General features: G+C 42.8%; 2 protein-coding genes and 1 non-coding gene across 6 annotated transcripts in view; 2 read left to right on the top strand and 1 right to left on the bottom strand.

Moving 5' to 3' along the window:
- CTNNA2 (catenin alpha 2) overlaps positions 1-27,277 on the top strand; it is a 1,204,911-nt gene that overhangs the window by 832,556 nt on the left and 345,078 nt on the right. The gene's annotated exons all lie outside the window — the stretch shown is intronic.
- On the bottom strand, positions 8,749-10,317 carry LRRTM1 (leucine rich repeat transmembrane neuronal 1). The gene has a single exon (XM_007193014.3). It carries the CDS (start codon positions 10,315-10,317, stop codon positions 8,749-8,751), a length of 1,569 nt encoding a protein of 522 aa, XP_007193076.1.
- Positions 15,436-15,535, top strand: LOC114239238 (small nucleolar RNA SNORA72). The gene has a single exon (XR_003624419.2). It is a non-coding gene; the product is annotated as a small nucleolar RNA SNORA72 (small nucleolar RNA).

The following is a 27,277-nucleotide window of genomic DNA, read 5'->3' as shown; positions in this document are numbered from 1 at the left end:
AGCCATCTCACTTTTATCCAAGTCTGCCTAGAATATCTCTGAGATAGAGGTCTCTGCCACACATAGTTTGCAATATTGAGAACTCTTAATTGAAGATAAACACACTGATGGTGAACATCTAGTAATACATGATTTCTAAAGAGGATATTGGTTTAAGGACATAAAATATGCTGGAAGATTCAATCTTGATCCTGGCTTTATTTTAAGTCCCATAAACTGTTGGCAGATCTGGGCTTACATATGAGCAATTGCCTGTGTTGTTTCATTTGAGAGGAACAAGGAAGGATCTCCTGTCCAAATATACATCACCCAGGTGTCTCAGTACCTGCAATTCTAGCATTAGAACAATTTCCTTAGGTTATTCCCCCAAAAGATCTTTTTTAAACTGCAAGAATTTCTGGGCAAAATAGGTATCAAGACTGCAAGAATTTCTGGGCAAAATAGGTATCAAGATCCATCCATCCATTTTCTACTAGCATTTAGTTTTCACATTCTTTAAAGAGTTGCTGGTAAAGCAGTTGATGGCAGTAGGCTGAATGGAAAGGGAACATTTTGATGTTCGCTATTTGGAAAGCATTGGCATCTATTTGGAAGTCTCTGAGGCATCGGGGAGGCTCCTGTGGAAATGAGAAGAGTGTCAGGCTCGGCAGGGGGCTTGAGGGGGGCACCAAAGGGGCAGTAGTGAGACTGTGATGCCAAATTTTGTCATTGCCAGACTCTGGCTGGTGAGGGAGAAGGTATAGGAGCATGAGTGCAATGTGTTCTCCAGGACTCCTGCTGGAAGACTTACTGAGGTTTGTATTTTGAGCAAGGCCAGCCATGCTTCATCACAACCAATCAGAGAAGGAAAGGGAAATGACGGAGGAGGACACAGAATTTAGAAGAAGCAGTTCCAGGTGTTAGACCTTGACCTTCGGCAAGCTACTTAACCTCTTCTGATCTGAGTCTTCTTGTCTAAAAGATGGGACAAGTTTGTGTCTGCCTTTTGTGATTGTTGGGAGAATTAAAGTAAGTAAAATAATTATAAAGAATACTTAGTAAACTGTAGAGCACTCAGAAACAAATGACAAGCCCATGTATGCTTGTACATCTTTCTCACAAAATCAGCCCCACTAGGAGGAGTCAGTGAGGCTGGGGCCTCCTCACTTAACGCTGACCCCCATCCAGCTCAGCCACCAGCCCACCGTGCTTTCTTAAAGAGCTGCAGTCTGACTTGTGGATCTTACAGATTGCTGAGCTAAAAATGTGGCGATACTTGTGACCCTCTAGCTCAGTGTTTCCCAACTTTGACTGAACTTTACAATCACCTGGGAAGTTTTAAAACATATCCTCACCAAAGCCACACTCCAGATCAATTAAATCCACATCTCTGTGGGAGGGACCCAGGCATCAATATTTATTAAAGCTCCCAAGTGGTTTCAATGTGCAGCCAGGGTTGAGAAGCATTTTCCTAGCTGAGCAAAAGAAAGAAGGATACAGCTAGAAAATTTTTTTTTTTTCTCATAAAGCGGGGAGAATAATGGCTTCCCAACATGACATTGATAAGAAGCCAATAACCAACCTGGTAGATCAGAGTAACGAAAGAAATGGTTAAAAAGGGTTGTGGAGTAGAGTTGGTGTATCGCAGCTAATTCCAATGATTATTTGATCAATATAGTGCACAAATCTTGAAACTCTCTCCCCTCTTGCTCTCTGTCTTTTTTCCCTCTCTCTTCCCCTTTGCTCCCACCTTCCAACCTTGGCTTTTACTTTTCCCATCTCTCCCTTTCTCCATCCCTCCCCCTTGCTCTCATTTTACTAAAGGGCTCTGAACCCCTAGTTTTCATTGTAGCCGCTTACTCAGATCTAGTAAATTATTTCAGGAGTCCTGTGCAAATGTTTGCCTGTACTTCTTCCCTGCCCGCCCCCCCACCACAGTGGCTTCTTCAGCCTTTTCACTGATCCTGCTTCATGACAGATCCCTCTGTCTCCCCATCTAACGTGTGGGTGAGTGTGAGTACGTGTGTCCTCTCTAGGGTTTCCTTTCATCTTCCTGCACATTCTAAAAACCCCATTTTCCACCCACACTTGCCTGTGCTTTCTCATCTGTTTTCCTGCATACTCACATCCCTCTCTGAAGCCCTGGTCTCTTTGTGATTTTTTACCTACCTTTACACGTTCACATGCAGTCAAGCCTGATGAATCAGAATATCTGGGGAATGGGAATTCAGGGGAATTTTAATTTTCTGGTTAAGTGGCACTAGCTTGAAACCACTTTTGTTTTATTGTCGGGGAAAATGATGAAATAGAAGCCCAGAACCCAAAGGGTCCTTAGGGAATACCTGGATGAACCCTCCCAAAGGCAAAGAGAGAGAAGCTGTCTGCAGTTAAGATGATTACCAGTTGGACCCAAGGCCTGTGAGTACCAGCACCAGGTCTAAAGACCATCTCTGCTGACTTCAAGACCAGGGTTCTTTCAGAGCACTCTCTCGACATAGCCTGCAGAATTGTTGATTAACCAGGACCAATCAAAAGTAAGTTGCATTTTTGAAGTAAACTCTCTAGTTCTCTCCTAATGTCATAGGCCCATAAACTTCACTCATCAATGTGGTCTGCCTGCCCCCAAATGCCCTTCAGTTTGCGATGCCCGCATCTCTAGACCATCCTGCTTCTAAGGTCTGAAATCATGGCCCTGATTAATATGTCCACCACTCACTAGACTAAGCAGATTGATTTTTATTTTTATTTTTTGGCTGCACCACATGGCATATGGGATCTTAGTTCCCCAACCAGGGATCGAACCTGCGCCCCCTACATTGGAAGTGTGGAGTCTTAACCACTGGACCTCCAGGGAAGTCCCAGCACATTGATTTTTAAAATGAAAGCCCATTCCCACCTTGGAGACATTCCAGGCTTGGTTGGAGAAGGGGAAAAGCCCAGACATCAGAACACCTACTGAAAGGAATATCAAGTTTCTCATTTTCCTTCTTGTTAATTAAATATCCACTGTAAACTCGATTTTTTTTTCTGTTTCCTAAATGAGGTATTGCCAGAGAAAAAGTGGGTCAATGGAGGGCTCTGACAGGTTTTGTCCCAGTTAATTTAAGTTTTGCCATATGTTCTTTGAGAAGCGTGTGCTAGCTACAGGTCCTCGCGCTGATTAGCAGCCAACCTGAGGGGTTTTCATTTAGACTTCCAATTCTCTTGCAAGAGAGGAAGATTAGAAGGCAACAGAGCTGGGTGAACGACTCCAAGCAAAGCTGGAACACAGCTTGTTGGTGTCAATGGCCTCATTACTCTATACCAGGGAGCAGAGTTTCTGAAACTCGGCACCCTTGACATTTTAGGGTAAATGATTCCTTGTTGAGGGGGCCTTCCTTTACATTGTAGGTTGTTCAGCAGGATCCATGACCTCTACTCACTGGATGCTGGTAGCATCCCACCCCCAAGCATGAAAATCACAAATGTTTCTGGACATTACATTGATTGGGTGGCAGGTTTGCCCCTGGTTGAGACCCACCACCATAGAGACATAGCCCATTTAATGACCAAGAGGGGTCATCAAATAAATCCTCAACAGTAATATATGAAAAACTGGAAGACCTTAGTCTCTTTGAGTCCAAAATCCTCTGGTTAGTGGTTGGGCTGGATGCTTAACTGAACTTTGTGCTCCTGGAAGCCTGTGAGAGGTCTCCTCTGTTGGCAGAGTCCTGCATGACCCGATTACAAGAGGCCAGAGCAAACAAAGTCATGATGAAAATTCCTGGATTCAAGCATTGCACCCATGTCATCCACCAAGAATATGGTGAGCATGTACCCTTAGTGCAGGCTAGTCCTAGGGTCTTTGCTGGTTAGAGGAGTGGAGGAGGCAACCATTCAAGGAAATTAGAAACAGGTTATAGTTAAAAGGACACCAGACTGAATGCCCTGTGCTTCCAATTACTAGCTGTACAAAAACACTCAACCTCTCTAAGCCTCAGGTTCCTCATGTAAAGATAAGGTCTAGATAAAGGCTCTCATACCAAGTAACCACTCAATAAATGTATTTCCTCCATCTCATTTACAACTCTGACTAAGCCTTAAGGACGTAATAGCCAGGCTTTTGCTTTGAGCTAAAAACTGTAAACTGTGTCCAGCTGAGGAAGGCCAGGAGCTGGGGCCCAGTCACAGGAGTAAGAATTTTTCCTGCAGGATCCCTGGAAAAAAATCAGAGTAGAGCGATTTTTAATGGAGAAATGTTTTGTAACCCTGAGGTGGAACTCATGAGTTAGGTGCATGCTCTCTAAAGAATGCTTTGCTGGCTCTTACCACTAGGTAGCAGGCATACACCCTTCTATGGCATGAGGAGCTCAGAAGATCCCCAGCCTGCAGAGCCTCTACCACTCATTAACTAATGCCTGAAAATACCATCAGCCACCTCAGTCCTTTACACCTTGTGATTGATTTTATCAGATCCTTTTGTGAGTAAAAGTTTGATCATGGAAGAAGAAAGCAGGAGGATAATTAATGCTGGAGGGTTCAGTTATATAATATGATCATGTGTATGTTGTTATACATGTGGTTATATATATATATATATATATATACATACATATATGACAATGTAGTATGTGTGTGTGACTATTATGTGTCATGTTATGTCATTTACGTATATGTATGTATGTGTATATCCCTAAACTTCTCCCAAAATATATATTTCAGGAGCCTGTCTAATAGTCATATTCCAATTAACTCCTTGCTATTTGACATTCCATCCATGGCAAACCCAAATCAACCAACATAACCACCTATCTAGAGGAGATAATTGATGCTTATTTTGACTACCCTGAAACATTATAATACCCATTGTCCAAAGCATATAAATTCTGGCCTCTTGATAATGGTCTCTGTGAGAAGGGTATCTGATGCCTTTCATTATCCCAGGATGTGTGATCCACCAGTGCTCCCTTCTACATGGCTGCACCAGACAGCATAGGTGCCGAACTTGCTGACAAGTCGATTAACATAACCCAGCAACACAGGAGGCCCCTAAGCCCTCCAGTGATCTGTGTGCAGTTGCTCAGGAAACTTGAGAGAAATAACAGGTAGTGTTTGCCCCTCTAATGACTTACACATACTCATAAACGTGTTATTGATGCTAAGTCATACCAAATGTCTCCTTCCTGAAGGCAGGGGAAAAAAAGGTAAGGCATTCTTAGACTTTGAAGAGCTTGAGAGAATATTAAAAATGAACTTTAAAAGTTTCCTTTTACTGGAATAACCTTTTCGTTATGATGGCAACTTTGCAGTCTTGAGAGCCTGGGCTGGGTGGTGGTCTCAACCATCAGGGCTGGAGTCTGAGCCCCAGGGGCTGCTTTTCCTCAGAGTGAAGGCCAAAGGATGGGTTTCATTCAACCTGCTCACTCTGGTACCACCTAAAAAAAAAAAAACTATCGGGGCTAAGACTGGTCTGAGAGTGTCATTTGTCATTTGAAAGGACTTTTTTTTCTATATAAATATTTGAAAAACCTCTATACTAGGGCTGAACTTTAATCAGCTGGGAAGGTATTGCACATGGAGTGTTAATCCATCACAATGCCCAGGAAGAGACAATGCCCAGGTCTTAAATTCTTTCCAGACAGCACAGGACAAGGAGATCAGCACCCTCCGTGGGAAGAACAACAATAAAAAAGGTGCTACACCTTTAAAAATCAGATTGTCTTTTAAATGCTCAGTAGTTTCCTTAGAGGGGGTCAGAGCAAGTTTCTTGAAGCTTAAAGATCAATTAATTTAAGAAAGAAAAGATTTCAAGTGTCATAAAACCTTAGTTAAATCTACCAATTTCCCTCATTCTTGCCTTCCCCCACCCCCTGCCATTCTCCAAAGCAAGAGGCACAGGAGCATGAAATGATGTGAGCTAAATTTCTCTGTTTGTGTAGGAAACATATTTCCTTGTCTATAAAGGCACACAACACAGAGACAATAACACACACACACACACACAAACACACACAAACAAATTAAGAACATGGTTTTCATGACCATCATGTGTTCTCCAGGTCTCAGGTTACAGAGTCCTGTTTACAATAGTATTTCATTAGATTTACGTGGACTTCAGATCTTCTACATATGTGGTGTTTAGTCATATGGTGGGTAGGGGTGGCAGCAGCATATAACAAAGCATGATTACTCTCTAGCTTTTTCTCATGGCCACATTTACAAAAGAAGAATGAAGGGGGAAAAAGTCTTAGAGGTAGGAGAGAAATTCTCCAGTTTCCAATATCCATATTTCTAGGGGGTAGGGTGGATCTGTGCTTCTGATGTTTGCCAATAAGGCTTTGCTTCTGGAAGCTTTCCCTATAAGCACACCAACACCACCCTTAATGCACCAAGCCAGAGCAGCTTTCGGCACTGGATTTCAGGAACCTTCCTAGGAGCATATTAAATCCATGGAATCCAAGGATTGAATTGAATCCTTCAGTTGCACAACTGGGGGATTTTTTTTTTTTTCCAGAAAAGGTCTGTTGTCTCCTAGAGGAGGTCTCTTTAGTGAGGTTTCATTATAGATGTTCCTGCAACCCCTTCCCTCCAAGTGAGATGCTGTTTACAATGGCATTCCCACATGATCATTCTTAGACTAAATCCAAAACCCCCTCCTCAAAGTTATCAAAGCGTCTCTCTTCTAGAACATTACTAGTTTAAATGGGTGTTGCGTGCATTGGTATGTGTCATAAAGTCATGTTTTAATTATAAACAAAATAAGATGACGTTTCCTGGTCAGAGAAAATGAGATTATGGGGTGTGTGTGTGTGTGTGTGTGCACACGCGTGTGCATGCCCACACGCGTGTGTGTGCGTAAGAAGCTCTCTACCAAGGCTTAACATCTTAGAGACATTTGCAAAATATTTCTCTTGAAAGAACCTCTCAGAAGCAGTATTTTTAGGCATATTGGGTTCTCCATTGGTAAAAGAGAAATCTACTACCAACCCTCAGATTAAGTAAACCTCCTGGTGATGCCATTCTGCATTTCAAACAGCTGATTGTGCTTTTTTAGGTAGGTGGCCGGAGGCATTTGCATTTTGGGAGAGGGTGGTGTATGTTTTCTCCCCCCATCCCTCTTCCTGCAATTCAGACTTCTCTCTCTCTCCAAAAAGAAAAGGAAAAAAGAACGATGCCAGTCTGTAAGATCATTCAGAGGGGTGAGCACCTGAGTTTGAGACAAACTTCTGGACATGGACAACATTAGCTCACCAGCTGTCACTCATGACAATTTATTTCAATCACACATTTGCTTAAATTGCTAGCTAGTGAAAGACCCCTCCCGTCCGTCACACATACTTCTCCCCTGTCCCTTCCCCACACCACCACCTGCTACCACTCTTGAATTTAGTTCAATAAACAACCCACATCTCTGTGGACCTGGAAACCTATGAAGGTTGGGAAGGGGAAATCACTGACTCCAACACAGAAAAAAACTAAGACAACACAGGAAAGCAGGCATTACACAACAGGGCAATCTGAGGAGAGGCAGCTTTTCTGTCCTGGGTTAACAAATTATTCCTATTTCAGTAATATTGGAACATAGGATCAAAAGCTCATCTTCCCCATCCCACCCCACCCCCATCACTTCTGTATCCCGTCTGCCCCTAAAGTCTCCTGCTACAAGCAGCACCCAGGGTAGGATTTTCCCACTGTTCCCCACAGCAACTAGGAGTGTGCTGTCACTGCTGAGAGCCTCAGCTTGCTGCAGTCTTACCAATATGCTCCAGAAAGCACAGCTTTCATCACCGAACATTTGGATTCCGCCTTATTTCCCTGAGTCAGACCACAGGAGCTGAGGGTCTTTCACTCGAGAGAGTATGGAAAAGGGAACAAATGCTACTAAGTCTGGTGAATCCAAGGCGTAGGAGAATAGTGAACCAGTGGCATTTGGGGGTGAGATTTTGAATCGATTTGAAAGACGCTTGTATTAAGTGCAAAAATGTTTCCTGTTCATAGGAAAAACTGTCTGGCACTGCCTTTTAAAAAGCATTTGCAATGATCTCTGCCTTAAAGGCTGAGCAAGGATGCTCAGTCCTCAGTCCGCCTTTCAATTGCTTTAAAGTGGCTAGATTGCACTGCACCTCCCCACCCCCAAATATAATATAAAGTGTCTTGCTTTTTTCAGTCCTTAATCATGTGGGGTACCTCCACCTGATAAGCTCTGTTTGTCCTTCTTAATGTTTCAAAATGAGCCTGGCTACTTTGCTCCTGAATTTCTGGATTTTCCCTCTGGCCACTAGATCACCCCTCCACACACACACACACACACACACACACACACACACACACACACGGGGGCGGGGGGAAGGAAATTCTAACTGTTGCTTCTCTCTTAACCAGGTAACAATTCATTTAGGTTACACCAGTCTGTAAAAACTGTAAATGCTATTTTATTTTAAACATTTTAAGTTTACCAAAAAAAAATCAATGATTGATTGATTGGTACCTTTTTACACTCTCAGATTCCTGAATATGGACAGATCTTCAAAGGGAGGAAGGAGTTCTCATATGAAATTTAAGATAGACTGTCCTGAAGGTTGTGGGGTGGGGTATTGTTGTGTTTTATCTCGTTTTTGTTTTTAAGACACAATAAAGCTAAAATGTCAAGTCTCTGGGAGAGATCCCCTTACAGTTTCAGTCAAGGAGCATATCAGAGCACAGACAGGAGACCCCAGCCTGGTGCTCGCCGGCCGGCCCCGGCTGTCCAGGCATATTTGGTAGCGCACGGGTTGGGAGCCACTGGGACAATCACACCTCGCATTCCCTCGCGGGCTGCTGGTGGCAGGTACACGAGCCATACTCGTTGATGATGACCAGGGCTCCCTCAATGTGGTTCGGTTTGTAATCAACGTAGTATTCCTGGGCAGACATGGCAGCCATCTGATGCATGGTCTGTTTCTGCTTTTGCTTCCTGCGCTGCGTCACAAAGCACTGTCTGAGCTGCCTGAGACTGGCTGGGAAACACTTCCAAGAGACATAGAGCACCAGGACCACGATGAGGAAGGAGAAAATGAGGGCCATGGTGCCGGTGACCACCTTGTGAATCTGCACAGCGTTCTCGGCGTGTTCGCCGCCGGGGAGGGCCACGGTAGCCAGCTCAGGCGTGCTGTCGGGCTGCCCCTCCCTGCCGTCAGCGAGAGTGGTGGCCGGGCCGGCGGAGGATCCCAGGTCGCTGCGGTTGGTGACGGCCGAGAGCAGGTGGCCGCTAGTGGGCTCGGCCCCCTCCTCGCACAGGTGGAAAGCGTACACGGCGTCCAGGACGTCCTCGCCCTGTGCATACTCCGGGCTGGCGCACTGCAAGTTGCCATCGTAGCGCCCCTGGAAGTTGCTGAGCCACGAGGCCAGGGCGCACACGTTGCGCCCACAGTCCCAGAGGTTCCCGGCCAGGGTGACGCTCGTCAGCGACTTCCAGGAGTTGAGGATACGGGGCTCGATGTAGGTGAGACGGTTGGAGTCCAGCTGCAGGGACTGGAGGTGTGGCACGGTCTCGAACACATGGGGCTCCATGTACTCGATCTCGTTGCCCGACAGGTCCATTTTCTCCAGGTTCCATACCCAGTCCAGCGAGCTGACCACAATGGCCACCTTGTTCCTCCTCAGGCAGAGCGAGTGCAGGGAGATGAGGCGCGGGAAGTGGGCGAAGTTCACCTTGACCAAGTCGTTGTGCTCCAGGTGCAGCTCGGTGAGCTTGAACAAGCCGGCGAAAGAGTTGCGCGCCAGACTCTTGAGCTGATTGTATCCGATGTCGAGAAACTTGAGGCTGCGGCAGTCCTGGAAGATGCGCACGGGCACGAACTGGATGGCGTTGGCCCGCATGTGCAGCGTGGTGAGCTTCCGCAGCCCGTGGAAGAGATCGGGCGCGAGCGCCTGCAGCCTGTTGTACGAGAGGTCCACGCTGCGCAGGTTGGGCATGGGCCGGAAGGTGGTGTTGGCCAGTTGGGTGATCTGGTTGGAACTCAGTGTGAGTTCCTTAACTCGGCGCAGTTTCTGAAAGGCGTCCCCCTGCACCGAGCAGATGTGATTGTGATCCAGATAGAGCCACGTGAGCTGCATTAACCCCGTGAACTGGCCGGCGCGCAGCTCCGAGAGGCTGTTGTAGCGCAGGGACAAGCCCAGCAGGCCGGACAGGTTGTGGGGCGCCTCGGTGAGGTTGAGCGCCTCGCAGTACAGCAGCCGCCCCTCGCACCGGCACAGCTGCGGACACCCGCTGGGGGCGGCGGGCAGCATCTGAAAGCAGGCCCCCAGCAAACACAAGACCACCCCCGAGGGCCTCCTCAGCAGCCAGTATAGACAGAGACCGAGCAGCAGGAAATCCATTAGCGAGAATCTTTCCAGAGAGGCTGGAGAATGTCCATTGGAAGCGCTCGGTCAGAAATCTACATCATATTTTATTCCGAGGGAGGGGGAGCGGGGGAGGGGGAGAAAAGGGCAAAAATCAAATAAATGCATTGAAATAAAGCAGGACCCCCCCTCCCCAAAGCCACACGTTCACCTCTAAGCATGCAGAAAGCTGGGCAGCATAGAAAGTTCACAGCCACGTAAAGATCAAAGAGATGGTGATTTGGTCCATGTTAGATGCTGCAGCAAAGAAAAGGGAGGAAAAAAAAAAAATCTTCGGGAAAGAATTTAATTAAAAAGTGTCTTACCCACCCTTTTCCAGAGAGTGACAACCTCCATTCAGCTGCTCCCTTTGTGTGCAGGCTAATTATATGCAGGGCGAGAGAAGACCCCTCTGTGTTTCCGAGGCAGCCCCGGTCCGCGGCCGGCGGATCTGGCAGGCGCACAATGTCTCACTTTGCTGCTCCGCTCGGGGCTGCAGGGCGGCCGGCGAGGCGGGGAGGCGACTTCTAGGACCCGCAAGTTTCCCAACTGCGCGCGGGAGCCGGGGCTTCGCCTTCCTGCCGCTGTCCTTTCCCTCTGCAGTTCGGACTGTGACGTTGTGGGGAAAAAAAAAAAAAAACAATTCCAAACTCGGGGCTCGCGACTCCCCAGGATTTGACAGTCTGGTTAATGTCCGTCATTGGAAAGGACCACTGACCGGCGCCACCTTTTGCTCCGCGGAGACCGCCTGCCATTCGCGCCCGGAGCGGCTGCGGAGAGCGGGCTCGCTCATGCTTTGCGGGCGGCGGGGAGGTGCGGGCGGCGGGCGGCTCGGGCGGCGGCGCTGGGAGCGGGGAGCGGCGCCCAGCGCCCGGGCTCCTTCCCTCCGCCAGGCAGTGTGAGGCGCGAGCTTGCACCGGCACCTACTGCTCACTGAGTGTCGTAAGCTGCTCACGATTGTGCGTCTTCCCGGAGCACCTCAGACATGGGCAGATTGAAAAGGGGTGGGCAGAAAACCAACATTCTCCCGAACCACTAAAGTAATATATGTTCTTTGATGAAATGGAAATAACTTTCAGCTTTTTGGTCCATATTTCCAAAAAGAAAAAAAAAAAAAAAAGGAGGGGGGATGGAGGTTTGGAAAAGCATCATCAACGACAAGATATTTCCAAGTGGGAGACTGAAATATTCTGTTCCGCCCTCCCCTTCCCTTTGGGGAACGTTCCCCCCTCCCCCTTTAAAGCTGTCTACGTGTAAGAGATACGTAGGAATCTGTAGAGAAATCAACATTTGGTCCTTTGCTTTAGAAAAGCAACTTGAGAGAAGCTAGAGGAAAGCAGTGATTGTGGGGACTTGGCTGAGATTTTTCTTTTTTCCCTTGCGGGCACTGGAGTTCTGCAGTCAGCCAGCCCTTTTAGGTGGTGGATGGGGGAATGCTTTCCAAACTCAGCGGATTTGGAAAGCCACCCTGGTCCCGGGGGTAGGAGACCTAGAGTGGCAGAAACCTATGTCTGTGTACAGGGAGTTTCTCTTGCCCGAGATCCCGCCGGGGCTTCACCAGTCTCCATAGATGTCTGTGGGGTCCTGGGTGGATTAAAGAAAGATTCTAATGTCTGACACCAGGAGGGCTGACCCTGACGTGCTGCTCATGGTGATGACAGAACCCTGCAGTACACTCTGCTCCAGGAGAATGTGCGAGAGGATGAGAGGGGAAGGTGTAGTTTAAACCCTCGTGAAGCCTACCCCTTTCTATATATAAACCCGTACTTAAGCTTTGAGACTGTTACTAAATTGTATCATGTGAGTATGAAGAGGTCTTGGCCTGATTATTTCCATTAACACTCATTTATGGATGGGCTCCTTAAGCTTCTTATGTTGAGCTCTGTCTTGTTCCAACTGGTCTGGAGAGGGTCTGCATTGCTGTTGTCAGGGACCTGTTGGTCATCTGTTAAAAAAACAAAAAGACAGAGAAACCCTGCTGGAAGTGAGTGGATAAGCCTACCTTCTTGACAAATATGCCCAAGGAGGTAATAGGGAGAATGAAATGTGAATTTCCAGCTCCTCACTTCTAATTCCCATCATGTCTGACTCTTAGGAACTGAAAATAAGTGGACATTATCTATAGTTGTGCTCACATTGATAAGAATGAGGTGGATTATCAAAGCTCCAGGGCACTGGACTGGCTTTGGACAAGTAACTAGGTTGCTCCTTACATTCAAGCTAAAGACACTACTAACCAGTGGAATCAAAGTCACCAAAGACTAGTGGTACTTTTCAGGAAAAGTTATATGAACAGGGGCATGAATCATTCCATTTTGGATTCCTCTGAGCTCTGGCCTGGTCATTCATCTCTGAGATGCATCCTTCAGTTGGAAGGAAAACAAAGCTGAAATGTCCTAGACATCACATGCTGTCTTAGGAGCTAAAAAAGACATTAGAAAATCTGAATTTTGCACATGACAAAACTAAGGTACAGAGACATCGGGTGATTATCCGAGGTCTCACAGCTTGTTACTGGCACAGATAGGTTATTTTCTGTCCCGCACCAAAGTGGTGGTCTTCCTTTCCCATTCTTGATGGTCACCTCTCCATCACTCTTGCCTCCTGCCTAACTCTGGACTGGGCACTGGCACCTCCAGGGTGCTGCGGAACACTTTAACAGACAAACAATTTCACCTTCAAGTGTTTTCACCTCTTGCCAAGACAATTATTCCTCACAGCAAGCCGGTTGATTGAGCCATAAACTCTAAAGGGTTGGGGAGCTGGGGCAGACAGGGGTAAACATTGGCCAACCATTCAGCAAGTATTGTGAGTACAAGCCACCCAATCCCCATGGCTGCTAGGAAGAAAATTCTCCTAATGCAGGCAGCTTGCAAAGTGGTGCTAGAGCCTGCCAAATGGCAAGAAGAGGTCCCACTTTGGATGTCACTTGATTTGTAGAGCTGGTACAGAGAGGCAGAAAAGAGTTGAGTCTTGGCAAGAAGGAAGGAAAATAAAATTAAATTCACTGCATTTATAAGTGAGTTTTCTTCTAAGTATGATACTCAAAACGTAGAAGATATGTCTAGGCTGTAATTAAAAAATACATATGTACATATATATATATATATTGCTTTTCACATTATTATCCTGCAAATCATTTCATCTGGATGGTATCTTTAAATCTTTCCCACTTCTAATGTGGCAAGATTGCATCTTTTCTACGGTTTTAAACCCCTTGGCAGAACCGTATACATTAACAGATTGAAATGAGCTTTATTGAAATTTAGCTATTCTAAGTCATCTAAGTTGCAGAATCCCAATTTATTATGTATTTAAAGCACACCAGCCCTGATTAAATCAATGCAAATTAGGTTAAATAAGAACAACATGAATCAAGTGTTTCAGCAAAGTTGAGTCGAGAAACGACAACTTTTGAGTCACCAAAGCAAGCTGATATAGCTGGTTTTCATGAGTTTTAATTTCATGCCTCTTAGGGTCCAATACACTAAAAAGTAAAAAAAAAAGGAAAGAGCTCACATAAAGTTCTTTCTTTCCTCATGTTTGATCTCTCATAACTCTTTACCTCTCTTGTGAGAACATCTAATGCATCAGGTTATAATGTGATGATTGTGTATATACATGAGCAATCTCTTTTTCTGGGCTAAGCACAGTTTTCTGTTGGTAAATGTCTTCTCCTTCAGCATTGGATGCTGATGAGAGATACTTTACACACTTAAAAACACCCTTGTTATTTTCCGTGTTTGTATGGGGAAAGATATTTAGCATGTCTTGCTGAACTGTCATAGTAGTTGAGCAAGAAAGGCACCTCAAGCTACTAGGCCAACATGTGATTGGGGAGTGGGGTAAGAAAGGATAAAAATCTTGAAAATGTGGATTCAGCAAATGGGAAGGAACTCAGGGGTACATGAAGTATGGATCTGATTGCCAAAACACAATCTGGAACTAAGAGGAGGTGGAAGAACAAGCTCGATGCAGCTGGAGAGTCCAGAAGTATAGTTTGGACGAGGGAGGGGTAATTTATTCCTCCTCTCCTAAACCTTATACTGATACATTAACCTTTGCATAATAAACCCTCCTTGTTTCTTCTTGGTACTTTATGTTGTGATGGGGTGGTAGGGGCTGGTCACATACAGTTTTTTTTTTTTTTTTGAAATGTTGTATCTCTCCCATTTCATCTCAACTGAAGGCCACCTCCAATTCATTTATTTGACTCAAAATAGTTTGTGAACCTAGAGGTGCAAGTGACAAAAGTCTGAAATGAGCATGCATTATGAGGATTGGCCTTCCAATAGTAATCTTTGGCAGTGTTCAAGGAAAGAGAAATTCAAATGGTGATTTTAATGTTCTGTCATTGCTTGCTCCAGCCTGGACCTTGGTCTTTATGTGGTTGTCTTTAATTTTCAGTATCAGTGAGCACTGGCTTTTCTTTAAAATGAAACATTTAGATGTAGGGGAGGAGGGTGGGAGTCACAATTTCAAAAGGAGAGAATTAACTCTGTTGTTCCTGTGGGCACACAGCATATAACTGGCCTTTTGCAGAGCGCCTCTGAAGATGTATATGGGGCCAAAGGGTGAGGGCTGTAAGGTTTCTCTCAGGAGATCTACTTAGGAGGAACACATTAGAAAAGGTCATTTTTTCTTATCAAACTTTATCCTCCTCTTAAAACAAGGTAGTAATATGGATAGCACTAAGGCAATACCTAACATCTTGCATTGATATTAAGTCATGGGAGTAAACCAAAGAAATGCAATGACTTAGTGTTTTCCTCCTGGAGCTTTATGTAGGGAAGAGCAGTAGACACTGAGAGACTTAGCCGATAATAATTATATATGGCCCAGTGCTTGAGAGTAAATATCTCTAGAACATACAAATGTGAAGAGCTGACAGGTCAAATGGGACCAATGCTAAAAAGCTTCATTGAAGGAAGTAAAGTGTATGAAGTAGTTTAAGGACTCAAGGCTCACTGACTGGAGAGATGGGCATCGTGAAGGCATAACCTACGATGGGGAACTGAAATGCATATATCATGATGAGTGGATTAATTCCCTAGTTCTCCGGGGGAAGAAGATATACAGGGACAAATGGAATCTGTGTTGGGAGAGGAAGGAAGTTGGTACAGGGTTTCCAAACATTTGCTATAGTAAGACCATGCATTGGTCCCCAGACCTAGTTCTTTCCCTAGGCCTGGTTTTATAAATACTGGTGATAAACCAAGTCTGCTTTGTATGATGCATCTTATGTGGAAAGTGTGTGTGACTTTAGGTATGTGACCAAGCTTGAGAAATGACAGCACAGCTAGTGTAATAAGTTTTGAAGATAACCGTTGTTAATTTGATGATTACCATTTGCCATTAAATGAACTGTAAATTTTTTTTAAAAAGGGCTACCAATGCTATATTGAAAATGTTAGTTTGCTGTATTCTTCTAGCCTCTAAGAAGACTGAACACCTTAAGGTTATCTTTGACTTTTGTAATAAATACCTGGGTTAACTCCTGAGACCTGTTCTGCTGTCCTGGGCCCCTCTCTACAAGCTTCCTCTGCACTGCCATGTGCTCTGCTCTTGCCATATTATACCTAACTGCTGTTTATACTCTCTCCATCTTTGCTTGCCTTCATTCTAGCCTTCCTTTAAAGCTGATGATATCAAATTTCCTCTCTGACATTTTTTTTTTTCTTGCCCATGCCACGCGGCATGTAGGATCCTAGTTCTCTGACCAGGGATCGAACCCACGCCCCCTGCAGTGGAAGCACAGGGTCTTAACCACTGGAGTGCCAGGGAAGTTCCCTTCTATGACTTCTTAATTGATTCCCATGTAAAGTGATCTCTCATTCTTCTGAACTATATTAGCAGCTTACCTTTACCAATACTGCTCCTGATGCGGTTCACTTGATAGGAGTGTAGCAGCCATTTCTAATTATAGTATTTTAGAACTGAATGGGACCTTAACATCTTGGATATTAGGAATAAAAAGACTTCAACTGGGGTTCCTTGCTTTGCCATTTTCTCTCAGTTTGATCCTACACAGGTCACTCCATTATCAGTGAAATAGGACCAAGGATGGCTATCTTAAAGGATTCTTGGGGAAAATTCAATGATATCATGTATATTAGAATTTTGCAACTTGAAAGTGTAAGCATAGGACTAGCAGGCCTGGAGCGTGTTAGAAAGGCAGAAGTTTAGGTGTCTTCCTAGACCCATTGAATCAAATCTGCATTTTACCATCAGCTCCAGGTTAAAATTAAATTTTAAGAAGCATTCTATTGGAGCACTCACAAATTCTATCCTGAAAAAGTCACTCAAGTATCATTAATTTCCTAGTTTATAGTTCAGGAATTGAAGGGCCAGAAATGTTAAGTGATTGCCCAAGATGGGTGCTAGAATTTGGACAAAAACCTCACGTCTTCTGAATCTTGTTCTCTGTCCTATTAGATTTCAAACACATAGAATGCAAAGTCTGTGTCTATCTCAGTACTTAGCACTTCATAGGGCTATTAATAAAATTTGGTTTTACTGTTGGTAAGGCAGTAAGTATAGAGAGCCCTTGTACATGCTAGCCTTAGGCAGTTCCTGGCTTATATTACACCTCAGTTTTCTTATCACTGTCAATCTGTATGTATTTCTCATGGATGTCTAAGTGCTACCTTTTTATTATAGAAAAATGAAAAATGGGGGAAAAAAACACGAAAAAAAATTTAAATGAAGATTGTCACCTAAAATTCAACCACCTGGAGATAGACTATTAAGTTTTGGGTACATATTCTTTTAGAATTTTACTATTTCACATATATTTATATTTTCTAAAAATACAATAACATTATACATATTACTTTGTAACTATTTTTTTTCATTGTTTATATATTCCCATGTCCAGAATACAAATTGATAGGATCATCTTCAATGGCTACAGACCATTCTATTTATTTTACCCATCTCCCTTTTTTACCAATTAAGTTGTTTCTGGTTTTTAGCTCTTATGAAATGACTGGGACAAACTTCCTCATACATATACTACTATAGACTGGATGTTTGTGCCCCCCAGAATTCATATATTGAAACCTAATCCCCAATGTGATGGTATTTGGAGGTGGGCCCTGCCAGAGGTTATTAGGTCACTAGAGTGGAGCCCTCATGAATGAGATTTGTGCTCTTATAAAAGAGACCCAGAGAGTTCTCAGGCCCTTTCTGTCATGTGAGGACACAGTGAGAATACGGATGTCCATGAACTAGGAGGCAGGCTCTCACCAGATACTGAATCTGTAGGTTCCTTGATATTGGACTTCCAAGCCTGCAGAACTGTGAGAAAGAAATGTTTGTTGTTTAACCACCAAGTCTATGGTAGTTTGTTGTAACAGCCTGAACAGACTAGGACATATACCCTTGCACATTTAGGCAACTGTGTCTTTAAATTTTAATTCCAGAAGTAGTATTGGTATTCAAAGAGTGGGGAGTTTTAAAAGACTTTCAATACATAAGGCCAGATTATCCTCCTGAAAGGTTGTACATATTTCACCCTCAATATCTCTTTTGCTGCTTTCTTCTTCTCCTTGAGAAACTCCACTACACCACAGATAGAAACATCTTTTGGTTCCCTTTCCTTCATCTGGCTGGGGCACCGACTGAGATCCCTGTCGGAATCTGTTCTTGGTGCCTTGGAACCATCCTTCCTTCCCATTCCCATTTCCTCCCTCCTTCCTGAAGAGGCAGGTGGAGGCTTGGGCTTTGGGGTCTTCAGTGTTCCTTCTGGGAGCTCGCAAGCATTTCATTGCCACATCTTATTAAGTGGCTGTCCAGCCAAATTATTTTCACAAAGGTGTTAATGTATGAAAATAGTTTAATGCCTTGTTACTTAAAATACTCTGTGGAGGTAAGAATGTTTAAATATATTTGTGAAACGCACTAGACTCTGTTCTTTGCTATTCACAATACACTATCTCAATCACGAGAAATCTTGTTTTTCATGGTTTCACCCACTTATTTGGGACATCTGTTAACATCAAACCAATGTGCCAAAACAGCTCAGGAAACATTTATTTAACTGTAAACCCATAGGTATATTTGACTTTAACTTGGCTCTCACCATACCAAGAAGTGATTCTCAGGTTTAGATCTCAAACACTGTAACAGGATGCTGGTGCAAGAATCAGTTTTCTGTCAGGCCCCAAGAATTTGTGGGGATAGCCAGACAACTACAGTTCTTCTGCTTGGTATTAGCAAGTCTCACCTCCTCATCCTAGCCACAAATAATGGAACCAATTTGATTCTGTAGTAAGTTCTGTCTCTGATACATCTTGACATTTAATTATCTTGTTTTCCAGATGTTGCTAATTTTGTCTTTGCAGGTAAAATGAAACTCCCTAAGGAAAGACTTTTTATTTTCCTGCTTTTAGGACCCTCTAATATCTACCTCTAAAGGTGTGGAAGACTATCATATATGAGAAACCATATACAAAGAGCATCGGAATTGCCACATTACAGTGATAAATGTGCCCCCTTTCCTCTTAGTGCAGTCTGGCACAGTGCTGGCTTTGTAGAGATTCTTGTTGAATTGACTTTATTAACTGGTTTGAATTTTTGCCTAATCAATAGCCTGGGGAATCTGAGCTAAATATAAAAAGCCTTTATATTACATTGACATATAGGCACAAATTATTAACCCAGGAAGGTGCAAACTTTTGGAGTTGAAGTTGCACACATTAATGCAATTTATATGTGGCTTCATTTCACAGATCTAGTTTGTGTAGGAAATCCCCCACCATCCATGAGCAGTGAGCCTTCTGTAGTAAATTAACCAGTTGGGTGCATTTATGTCTTTATTCAATCATCTCCCATTCTCTGGAACCACTTCTTAATCTCTCACACGTGCCTTGAGAATACCTTTTATTAATTTAGCATAAATGTCTGTTGCTGATCTTATTTGTTTTCGTTAGTTTAAGTCAAATGGAGGTTTAGCTGATGAGATAAAGTTAGATAAAATGTCCCTGCCTTGAGTATTCTTAGATCTGGATTGGAGGTGACGGGTAACAAGAGAGTATGATTCATGCTATGGCAGAGATGTAAGCAAGAACTGGGATTGGAGAGATTTCTCTAGCTAATTGAGCAAGGACAGTCAGAGGAGGTGAGAGAAAAGGAGGAGGGGTTGACCAGATAGACAGAGGGTGGCCACTCCAGTCAGTAGGCAAAGTCTGTGAAAAAACTACAGGGGCTTCTGAGATGCTTATGGTGTCTGGAGCACAGGAATAAAAGAGAGGGGATTGAGGAGAGATGAGACTGGAGTGTTAGCTCAGAGCCAGATTGGGAAGACTTTCAACCTGGCTTATGATTTCCAAAATGTGGGTACAAGGAATATAATCCTGATGATGGTCTTGAACACGAAGGGCAGGGAAAAGGATACTGAAAACAAGAAGAGAAGCTGGGAGCTTCCCATATCTGCCCAAGTGAGATATTGTGTGAGGCTGACTATATTAACATGAGAGATGGACAGGACAGGACAAGTACAAAAATAGTTTTGCAATGGGATTGACAATCTTTTAAATGGTGCTTTTTCCAAGAAACAATTTAAGATGATTTCAGTGAATGGATTGATTTAGGGTAGATGGGAGGAAAGGAAGAATAAGATGTGAAAGAAAACTCTAACATATAGAGCTAAGAGTAAGCAGTTAACCACTGGTGGTCCAGTGGTTAGGACTCCGAGCTCTCACTGCCGAGGGCCTGGGTTCAATCCCTGGTTGGGGAACTAAGATGCCACAAGCTGTGAGGTGCAGCCAAATAAATAAATAAAAAATAAGAGTAAGCAGTTAAAGATGTGGACAGAGGTTATATCTGGATCTAAAGATCGGGGAATCCCTGGAATGTGCTTGGTAGTTATAGTGGTGACAGTATATGCAAATCCTCAGAGAGAAAGATTAGAATACAGCTGATGTACAATCAGAGGCCTTTGCAGTATGGTAAGGTGCTGTGATGTGGGAAGCAGCTGGGTGATAGGGAGTATATGGCCTGTGCTATCTGCAAAGTACATGGTTTGATTAAAGGCTTTCAAATTCTAATTTTTAAGAATCCTATTCTATTCATAAGCAAGTGACACTGCAGGTGTTATTCAACTTGTGGAATACCAGTTTGGAAATCTTCTTTTAACATGATGATTCTCAACGTGGAAGAATAGGAGGGAGCAGAGGAGGTGGAGGTCACTTCAATAGGAGGCACAAAGTAGGGAACACTGCGCAAGTCCATAGTGAGCAGCCTTTAATATATAGTCATGGCCATGAGACTGTGAGTAATAGGTATTTCACATGGTTGTGAAAAAGAAAAAAATATGATGGAGATTGACAGGTTTTGAGAAGAGCCCAGATGGTCAAGGACCATCAACATTGGGAGAGGCTGCAAAGTGAGTAAACCTGCAAAGGAACAGTGCAACACCAGTGCTGTCTGTCTAAGGGCTCTGGGACAAGGACTGGCTGATGTTGAGTCCTTCCCCCAAGAGGGTTTGCCATTGGCATCTCATATCAGTGTAAGATCATTCCTTTGTAACTGGGCCTAGCATTACCTTCTCAAATATGAAACAAGGTGAGGGCTGGAGAGCATGTCCTTCAGAATGTAATTCTGTATTTGCATCTTAGCAGAAGAATTGAGACACTGAATAACTTACTGCAAGGAACTTTTGAAATTTCTGACTGTGCTAGGCTAAAAAGTGTTCTGCCATTTACAAACTGTGTGACCTGGGCACGTGACTTAACTTCTAAACAGGAGGATTCAACATAGTAAAATACAAGGTAAAAATAAATTTAATTATAATATAGAAAAATAGTTCGAATTCTATTGCAATAACTACTGATATCCATTTCTATTATATGAGACCAAAATTATACCACATAGAATGAAGACAAGAAGGAAAAAGAATCATAAGCATGGGCTTCCCTGGTGGCGCAGTGGTTGAGAGTCTGCCTGCCAATGCAGGGGACACGGGTTCGAGCCCTGGTCTGGGAAGATCCCACATGCCGCGGAGCGACTAGGCCCGTGAGCCACAGTTGCTGAGCCTGTGCGTCTGGAGCCTGTACTCCACAACGGGAGAGGCCGCGATGGTGAGGGGCCCGCGCACCGCGATGAAGAGTGGCCCCCACTTGCCGCAACTAGAGAAAGCCCTTACACAGAAACGAAGACCCAACACAGCCATAAATAAATAAATTAATTAATTAATTAAAAAAAAAATTCCCTTTAAAAAAAAAAAAAAAAAAAGAATCATAAGCACAAATGGTGTTATGCACCTCTGACTTTGCAAACTCTTATTGCTCCTTCTTAAGTATCAGTTCATATTTTAGAGGCTGCATGAAAAAAAACAAAACAAAGCAAACAAACAAAAACCTTGGTGGTTAAAACAACAATCAATCATTTTATTTAGCTCATGGTCCTGTGTGTTGGGTCAGATCTTCTGCATAAGCCAGCTTGACTGTGGTTAACTGGAGAATTAGCTGGAGACTGTATAACCTAGGATGGCTTCACTCAAAGGGATGGTGATTGGCAGGCCGTTGGCAGGGGGACCTTGCTTCTCTTCCATGTGGCCTTTCATCCTCCAGAAGGCTAGCTCTGGTGCAACTGTGTGGTGATTGAAGGGTTCTAAGAGCAGCAAGAGAGAGCAAGTCTCAGTGCACAAGTACTTTTCAGGTCTCGTCTTCCAGCAGGTTGCTGTTGTCTGTTGGCCAAAGCTAGTCATGTGGTCATCCTGACTCAAGGAGAGGAGAAAGAGGCTTCATCTCTGCATGGGTGGGGAAGAATTTTTGGTCATTTTTGTAGGTTAAATAAAATAGTACTGGCTTAATGTTACTATAACTGCAAGTACAATACCAAATGCTCTAAAGTGATTTTTATTTCTCAAGCCACGTGACCCAAACAGCATCATCCATAAACACAAGGACCAGCAGCACAAGCATCACCTAGAGCTTGTGAGAAATGCAGACTCTCAGACTCCACCCAAGATATACTTGAATTAGAATCTACATTTTTACAAGATTCCTAGGTGATTCATAAGCCCAGTGAGGTTTTAGAAGCACTGTATCTTTTCTCTATTCCTCATAATTCCCTTTCCTAGGTTGCTATGTTCTCCTGTTGAGTGATAGATCTTTGATTTTTAAAGGTGCCAGAACTGTTTCCTCTGTACAATTGAAACAGAACAAACACAGGCTTAAACAGTAAAACAGGTTGCTTCACAGCATGAGAGAGAGAGGGTATAACATTTTTCTGCTCAATTGTCCTTTGCCTATAAAAATAGAAATTTAAAATTAAAATAACAGTACATAAATATTAAAGAATATTGTATTTAACTGGGAAGAATCATTTAGATGTTAGAGCAATTTTTAAAGTAGAAACAGCTAGGCACATACTTATTTAAACTGAACTTTTATATTCTTAAGCAGTTGCTTAACTGGATCTTGGTTTTCTGAAGGTTGAAAGATTGATGCTCCAATCTTAAGACCACAAGTTAAATATCTCTAGAAAACGTACAGGTCCTTAGGTACTGTTAGGCCTTTATACAAGTAATAAGACCAATAGAACTTATTAAGCTTCTAGCATGTGCAAGTCACTGGTCTAAATCAAACATTACTGTAGTTTGTTGGATTCCCTTCATTTGAGACCCCAGAAGTGAGGTGGGGGAGTAGGTAGGAGAGGCTAAGCTTTCGACAATACAAGTTTATTTCACCAGGCTGAGGACAGACATGGGCATAAAGGACCTAGAGCTTTTCTCAACTTTTGATTTTGTTTTAAGTGAAGGAACCTGGTTACAATGACCAACACTCTCCTTCAATTTGCCTTTCACCTCAAGGCTGAACAGAAAAAGAGAGAGAGAGAGAGAAATTTTCCATTAAAGCCTACTGCTGTCATTCTGTATGAAGTCTGCTTTGGGTATTTGCTCTTTTCAGAAGAGGATTACTTATTGTTTGAAGCTATAACTCATACTATTTTCAATGTATATGCTTTGGGGTCCTGTTCTTGTCAATCAATCAGCCCACCAGTTAGGAGTTAACAAATATCTGTTGAGCACTTAACATATGCAGGCATATTCTAGTCTCTGAATAAGACTGAGTAACTTTGTAAGCAAACAGACATATAAGGTAATTTTTAGATACTGAATAGCTAGGGAAAGTTAAAATAGAGCCATGTTGAAGAGAGAAATTGAGGGAAGGGGCCTACTTTATCTAAGGTTAGGCAATGCTTCCTTGAAGAGGTGACATTTGAGTTGAAACCTGATAATGAGTAGGGGTCAGCCAGTTAAAGCTCCAGGACATGTGAACTCCAAGGAGAGGAAATAGCAAGAGCCAAGGCCCTAAGGCCAAAACAAGCCTATGTTCATGAACTTGTGAAATAGCTAGCATGCTGGATCCTGTGTGATGGGATTGGAGACACAAGAGGAATGTTGAACACAAGATAACCTCCTTAAAGGGTCGATGTACCCTTTGATAAATCTTCACTTCATAAATGTTCACCAGTTCCTCATCAGCTCCACCAAACCTTATAGAGTGATATCTCTGGCTGTAAAGTAAAGCACATTAATATATTAAGTCCATTTATTCCTAAAAGTTCTATGAGATTCTACCACTTTCCCAATATATATGTGGAAATCAAGGCATAGAAAACCTAAGCCATTTACTTAACACAGCTGGTATTGGTGATAAGAGATTTGTCTGCATTCCCTAGATCCAAGTATGGGGCACCTAAGAAGGCTGCATACCAATCAGTCTTTTGGCTGTGTAAAAGCCAAAGAATTCTTCTACAGTCTCCCCTCCCCCTGGGGTTCATCCAGAGGAGACCCAGCAAAAGAGAAGATGGGGCAATTTAAATTTGCCTCCTGGATTCCCACTCCTCTTGGCACCCTCCAACCATCTGTTGCTATTTGTGTAGAAAAAGAACGGAACAGAATACCAACGACCACACACATTCAGAAATCTCATTTTGTATGTGGGAGTCTGGATTCATTAACAAGTTTCTCAAACTCTCCCTGCACTTACAACACCAGTCTAAACATAATCCAGTAAAGTCATGAGAATAGGTGACGATCACCTGTGTGATACTGATATGGAGTGTCTAAATTCATCATGTGTTACTTCCTAGTAAGTGTCTTCTACTGCAAGTAAGTTGTTTTTTCAACATCCTTTAAGTAAATAATGCTCGTTTCAATACTGTATAGTCTCTACACTGTCCTTCTTATTCTAACCCCTACTATATCCCACTTCCTTTATGAGGGCTTCCTTTCTCCAGACTATCCATCCACAAATCCATATAGCCGCCCATCCATTCAACTACCATGTCATGGGTACTTACTCTGTTTCATTAACTGTGGCAAGTACTAGGATGTATAAGACATTTTGGATAGTACTCCATTCTTTGAAGATTTCATTCATTAGTGGGGAATCACAGTCCTAGAAGTCCATATTAATCCCTACTTTCTTTGAATTATGACTCATCTATAAACTAAATGCTCTGCTACATGCTGTCTAAAATTGCTCTCTAGTTGTTTCTAAGCCCCTTTCCCTATTTTTTTCCCACATTTCCTAGGTTGAAATTTCTCAAGAGCAAAATCTAGATTATATTTCTGGTATAGTGGTGTGTCCTGATCATAGAGTTGGAATATCCATGTTTAAATTCTGGTTTTGCCACTTATTAGCTCTGTGGTTTTAGGGTACATTTCTTCTGTATATAGAGAATGGAAGTTGGTTGGGAGGATTTCTAAGATCCCTTTCAGCTCTGACCTTCATGAATCAGTAAATTCTAAAGTACATAACAAGGGCTGGAAAGTGAAGGTGACACTCAGTATAAAGGTGTTGTTAGCTTATTTCAGAAGCTTCTAGCTCGAACCTATTTATGTGGCGGGTGGTCTTCTAACTGTAATGCAACTTTACCCCCCACTTATAGACTGAAACAGGGTAAATACAAAAATAATCAAAAATCATATTGGATCCTTCTCTTGAAGCCAGGCCTTTAGACAGGGTCTTCAGCTAGGCAGGGGTTCCTTCCCAGTCCTTAGAGCAAGACAGACAGGAGATATACCTGTTTCTACCTTTATTGGGTTGCTGCATCTTACACTAGACATTCAACATTAGCGGTATCGGAATGGTACCACTAATGTTGATGGATGTTTGTTGAACAATTCATAACTGGTGATTAAAGGAAGGTAGGATGTTAGGGGTTCAGTGCTATGCTTTGGGAGCTGCTGTCAAAGGGAGAATCCCATCCTTCACCAAACCCTATTACAGACACGAGCCTGGTCTGGTTGTAGCCCTCTCTACTCAAACAGTTGCCTTGAGTTCCTTTGACCATATGCATAGGTTAACTATGTTCAGATAGTAATAACCCTGTATGGGTAATTACTTAATTTAAAGATAGGTAATTCTCTGAAAGAATTTAATTTCATCTACCTGGTTTCAGCATAATTGGTGTTTGAAGGATGCCTACAAATTTGAAATGTTTTTAATGGAATTCAACCACTTCCTTTCAGTGCAATTGCCTAACGAGAGCTGATGGATACCCACCATTTTATTATTGTTGTTTTTGTTTCAAACAACTAAATAGTTGTTTCACAAAATGAAACAGGCATATTGCCAAACTTGCCACATCCCTTTGAGCCCAAAGTTTGTTTCATTACATAATATGGTGAATAGTACATCTCTCCTATAGCTGTTATGAACATTGCAAAGGCTTCCGAAATCTTTTTGAGATCCAAGTGTACCGCTCAGGATATTATTCAACCAATGTGGAAAGCAAAGTACTGTTTACTTTGATGGTTTTGCTCTTTCAGAAATCCTGAGAGCTGAAAAAGGAAAGCAATACTGTGTGACTTTGGTGATGTGGATATAGTAAGGCTGTATCTGGGTCTCCAGTTCCCAGATTCTGTCTACTCTGTTTCCACTGCCAGCTAGAACATCATTCCAGCTGTCATAAACATTCTTGATTTCTAAAGTAAACTACATGGCATTTACCACCCACCTAACTGCAGTGGTGTCAGGAGGGTTAAAATGAAACATATTTAAAAGGCTTCCAGAAATTTTTGATGTTCTGTATACAGAAAATAACAACTCATGAACTGGGTCTCTTCTGCAGCAGGGAGAGCATCTCTTCCTGTATCCTGCTGGTAAGAAATGAGGCAATGTTTTCCACCCAACTGTTCAGGAACAGATAAGGGAAGAATTGCATGTTAAAGTAATAATCAGAATGTCGGGGAATAATTTTGCTTTGATTCTGAGATTTACCTACTGTCTTAATCTTGGGAATTGTATTTCATCCATTTAATAATTTTAAACAACTCAAGGATAAATGTATATGTTAACTGTCAGGACCTAAGTTTCTTCATCTGTAAAATGGGATTAATATTCTTGCTTTATATAACAACTTTAAAGAAATAAACTTGCTGATACATATACTGTTAGTTTTAAAGTTGCATTCTACACCTGGGAGGTAGAATGCAACTTTAAAACTTTTTCATTATTATTGTCATTTTTCTAGCATTTAGCATCGCCATTCGCTTCTTTGGCCAACAGGCCAATTCCCAACAAAATGGGGGATGTCGATGGGAAGAAACCTTTAGTGTTCTAAAGTTTACTAGCTGTTTTTCTCCCTGGGCTCCAGCAGGCCTAGTACATGTCTCTAGGACAGAACTATGATTTAACTTCTGTGAATTGTGATACAGTCATCTGCTTGCCTCACACAGTGGTTAAGTAAGGAACAGGCAGAATATTTGAAATCACCTCCAGATAATTGCTATGTGGAGGTATAGTCTTTACTTATTTTCATTCTTCTTATTATTTTATTCCTTATCAAGTATGGTATGAAGAGAGGCGACTAAAAAATTACTTCATTAGACTTAGACTTAATTATTAGTATTAGACTTAATAATTATTAATGTCTTGCCACTATTTCATTTTCATTTGTGAGTATTTTAAAGTAAATCATGCATCTTGTAACATTTTAC

The sequence above is a fragment of the Balaenoptera acutorostrata genome, chromosome 12, assembly GCF_949987535.1.
Source record: "Balaenoptera acutorostrata chromosome 12, mBalAcu1.1, whole genome shotgun sequence".
Classification (NCBI taxonomy): Eukaryota; Metazoa; Chordata; class Mammalia; order Artiodactyla; family Balaenopteridae; genus Balaenoptera; species Balaenoptera acutorostrata.
The sequence above is the reverse complement of the archived record's forward strand: the minus strand, read 5'-3'. Positions and strand labels throughout refer to the sequence as shown.